General features: G+C 36.0%; 1 protein-coding gene across 2 annotated transcripts in view; it reads left to right on the top strand.

Moving 5' to 3' along the window:
* The window catches only part of LOC104749835, a 3,223-nt gene continuing 1,501 nt past the window's right edge, over positions 2,715–4,436 (top strand). Inside the window, exons 1-5 of one of the 2 annotated variants that reach the window (XM_010471542.1) lie at positions 2,715–3,110; positions 3,284–3,496; positions 3,585–3,695; positions 3,864–4,010; positions 4,154–4,321. In XM_010471542.1, the coding sequence (XP_010469844.1) occupies positions 2,838–3,110; positions 3,284–3,496; positions 3,585–3,695; positions 3,864–4,010; positions 4,154–4,321 (912 nt within the window). In that variant the 5' untranslated portion in view covers positions 2,715–2,837. The remainder of the gene's footprint in view (positions 3,111–3,283; positions 3,497–3,584; positions 3,696–3,863; positions 4,011–4,153; positions 4,322–4,436) is intronic. The other variant, XM_010471543.2, reaches the window with a different exon arrangement.

Here is a 4,436-nt window from a genome sequence, read left to right as displayed (position 1 = left end):
AATTGATTATCCACTTATAATTGAACAAATGTTCAACGACTGATGGATACTGTATAATCTAAAAATTCATAAAAAATATAGCAATATGTATCTTAAAATGTAGAAAATATATAATCATAACATATTTTATATAAATAAATAGAAAATTTGTTTTATGATAACAAATAAATATATTTTACTTTGTTAAAGTGTTAACAACAAAAAAAGAAGAGAAAAAGAGAGAAAAGAAGGAGAGAAAGAGAGGTAAGTTGTTAGTAAGGGCAAAAATGTAAAAGTAAAGTGGACACATAAACAAAAAACTTGGGAAAATATACCATGAATGGAAAATGGGTTTTTGTGATAATACTTTAGGAGAAAGTGGGTGTGGGTGTCATTTGTCCATAATCGATCGTAGTAGTTAGAGGGGGGTATTGAATTAGAATTTTAAAAGATTTTGTAGGATTTAGGAAATTTTGGATTTTGATAGATTTTAATGAAATTGTACGATACTTTGGTGGATTTGTTATTATTTTTATTTTAGAAAAGAAAAATAGTTTGTGATTTGGTGAGATTTACTGGGAGATTTTAAGAGATTTCCACACAAAGACAAATAGGTTCATCGACTTCTCAAACACAAAAGTCAGGTCTGTGGTTCCAATATGATTTTTCAGATATGTTAATATTGCAGACGAAAACTGTAGAAATAATTATTTGAAAAATTTGAGTGGACACGATAAAGAGGAATGATGAATCAAGAAAATGCATTAGAGAGGGTGGTGGTGTACTGGTGTTGAATCTTATGATGAGGTCAATATATTGAAAGAAAACTCATTGAAAAACGTAGAACAAGAGTTTTTTCAATAGTGACTGAATATTTTTTCAAGGTACAGTTACCTGGATTTTGAGGGGTTAATGTGTTTAGTGTACACTTTTAGCCTACAATAACGCTAATACATGGTATCTTTCAAACAGAGGTAGTTTATGCAGACTTTTGCATAAAAGTGGAGCAAGGGAGCAATTAGATGAGAGACGTCGCCTGAGTATGGCATATGATGTGGTATGTATGGGTGCAAATTAAGTTGATTACCTTCTGATCTTGGTGTTTCTTAACATCGAATATTCTTTCCAAATCTTTGTTGCAGGCTAAAGGAATGAATTATCTGCACAATCGCAATCCGCCTATTGTGCATATGAAATCTCCAAATTTGTTGGTCGACAAAAAATATACAGTCAAGGTTTGAATCTGAATTATAATTTGTTGTGTCCAGTGCCTTAATTTTGATTTTCAGTATATACCATTCTTCTTGTGAAATCTGATTATAATATATAGAGTCAAGGTTTGAATCTGAATTAGAAATTGTTGTGTCCAATGCCTTGATTTTGATTTTCAGTTTATACGATCCCTGTTGTGAGATCTGCTTATATATTAAATCATCTTGGGGACACTGTAGAAAGGCATTAATCTGCTGTAATTTAAATTAGCAGCACTCTCAAGTTGTCTATCAAAACATTATTTTTTCAACTCCCCTGTTTGTCTTGAAATTTCAGGTTTATACTCTCAGCATTCTTTTGCGGCCCAGGAGCTATCGATCATATCCTAAACAGTGGCGGTAAAGACTCTGTTCTCCAAGTGACAGAAGAAGCTTATGAGAAGTGTGACATCACGAGCCCTAAAGCCAGCTACACCGACGGGAACACAAAGGTGAAGCTAGACCAATCCGGTCTGGTTTACTTCATCAGTGGAACAAAGGGTCACTGTCAAAAGGGTAAGAAGCTATGCCTAGTTGTCGTCACTCCTCGTAACTCTGCTTTCTCTCCAGCTCCTTCGCCATCTGAGTTCGACGGTCCAGCCGTAGCTCCTATTAGTGGTGCCGCAAAGCGGAGAACTTGTATTTATTTATTTATTTATTTTTTTTGAAATCCTTCAAAATAACACATATAGAGGTGAGATTGTTTCGTTCATATTTCTCACTAGTTTTCAACTAAGGAACTATCCAAAATCTTTTAAAATCGATGTTAAACACTTTTACAAAAAAATTGTGTCAAATTTGAATAACACTGGATTTTATAAGATTTGTATAAATGTCTAATTGAATAACAAGATATTCTAAGTTACTTTGACTGATTTTTAAGAAATTCCAAATTGAATAACACTAGATTTGGATAGTGATTTAAAAATCACAAATTGAATAACAGAAGATTTTAGTAAAAAACCAGAATCTTTTAAAATTCTAATTCAATACCCCCTCTTAGTATTTGGATTATTTAGTTGTCGATTACTCGTTCTAGATTTAGTTAAGATGTGTAGCTCTTTCCATATATAATAAGCGCACACAATACGTTTGTACATGATGTGGATAAAATCTTTTGTTGGTTGTAATTACTAATTAACAACAGGTAACCGGAAATTGACCATACCGAAACCAAACCGTCATTCTAAAACCGGACAAATCTATCAATCAAACCAGAATATTCTTCCTCCTCCACCACGCTAGTGGTTTATGTTAGTGATTTTGTGAGGTGATGAGTAAACAACACGACCATGAGCATCATGTTTGGATGGTATTAGTATAATCAAGGAGAAATCCGGTTTAATTGATTTGTTAGAAAACCAAGATTCAATAACCGGAATCTAGAGATGATGATGATGATGCAACCTGTCTCTCTCTCTAGAACTAAAAGCGTTGACGACACCCAAAATTAAAAATTGAAAATTTTTGGCATCATTTGCGAGGCACAGAGAAGAGAGAGAGAGAGAGAGAGAGAGAGAGAGAGATCCGAAGATATGCTAATTGGAAAACCCTAAATCGATATCAAACCACCAAAATTTGGAGACTACTGTGATCGAGAGTAGTTTGATGAAGGTCGACGAGATTGAGGATTTCAGATTCGAGGAACTCGAAGATCCCGAAATGGATACGGACAAAGATAACGAAAGGCTGATGACGCCGACGCCGACTAGGAGGAGGATGTATCATTCCTCTTCTTCTTCTTCTTCGGCTTCGGCTTCATCCTCTGCTGCGTCGTCTCTCGCTGCCAAGGCAATTCGAGCATCTTCTGCGCATAGAGACTCTTCTGTTTCCTCTGCTTACTCGTCTCCTTCTTCCGCTCCTGTTCCCACTCCTCCCAAGGTTTCCTTTTTTTTTTTCTTCCTCTTTATAGTGTTTTAGGATCGCTTTAGTGTCTTGTTTTGTGTCTGTTGAATCAATTTGAAATGATTCATGGGTTTATTACTCTGTTTTGTTAATGCTTTGGAATGGTCCCGTCCCGTTGTTGAATTTTCGGATGATATATTCTGAAATAGGATGAGGTGAAGAAGGCTCATCATGAGTATACTTCTATGAAAAGTTTGAATGAACCAAAACGAGGCTTTTGGGGAAGTTTAGCTAGTAAAGCTAAGGCCTTTTTAGATGAGGATGATCCTAATCAATTGCCTCAGAGTCCTAAGAGAACGGATCACAACATACCTTCTCCAACGACTTCTGGAACTTCTTCAACGGCTTCAGGAGGAACTAAGGTTAATTAATGATTAGGTTTCTTTGATGTTGCATTTGCTCTTGTGGGGTTGCCTACTTATGTAGTAGAAATTCAATTTTATGTTTCAGGAAACTGGTCAGGCAGGTAGGAAAAGTGAGAATCCTTCATTACAGAGGAGGTTAGACGCGATCACTTCATCGTTAAATTACATTGGTGGCACTATTGGCACTGTTGTTGAGGTTAGTTTCTTACTCTTTTTGCTGTTGCGTTAGGTTATGTGAGTTCTCACATTGGTTTGTCAAAAGAGGCATATATGCATTCTTGTTTGTTTCGATGTGTGTTGTTTGCTGGAGTAAATGAGAGTTAGTTGGGGCTGAGATTGTTTATGTGTCTGTGAATTTCCTTAGGAAGGTATCACCGCTGTGGAGAACCGTACTGCAGGCATCATTCAAGAAACCCGTAAAAAGATTAAAAAGAAGCCAAGTCTAACAAGGAACCAGCAGAATCCTGAGATACAAGCAGATTTGGAAATTCAACTAAAGGCATCTCGCGACGTAAGGTGGCTGCTCTGTATCATTTATTGGTTCACAGCATGCTTATTTCGCTGCTGTTTTCTCTTCAATGAATGTTTTTTGAGAATAATAGGTTTTAGAATCTAGATGTAAATACTGAAACTCCTATAATTCTATCCCAACAGGTTGCAATGGCCATGGCTGCCAAGGCAAAGCTTTTACTTCGGGAGCTGAAGATGGTTAAATCTGATATGGCCTTTGCAAAGCAACGATGCGCACAGCTAGAAGAAGAAAATAAGGTTCTGAGAGAGAACCGTAATGGTGGGAACAGCCAAACGGATGATGATGATTTGGTATTAATTCCTTTTGTACTCTTAATTATTTCCTTAAGGTTAACAGTTTTCAATCATGTTCATTTCTGATATTGAATTGTGTCTCGTTTGTTTCTTCTCATCTATAGGTGCGACT

Source organism: Camelina sativa, chromosome 16 (assembly GCF_000633955.1).
Source record: "Camelina sativa cultivar DH55 chromosome 16, Cs, whole genome shotgun sequence".
NCBI classification, from domain to species: Eukaryota; Viridiplantae; Streptophyta; class Magnoliopsida; order Brassicales; family Brassicaceae; genus Camelina; species Camelina sativa.
Note: the sequence above shows the minus strand (reverse complement) of the source record. Positions and strands in the feature narration are given on the sequence as shown.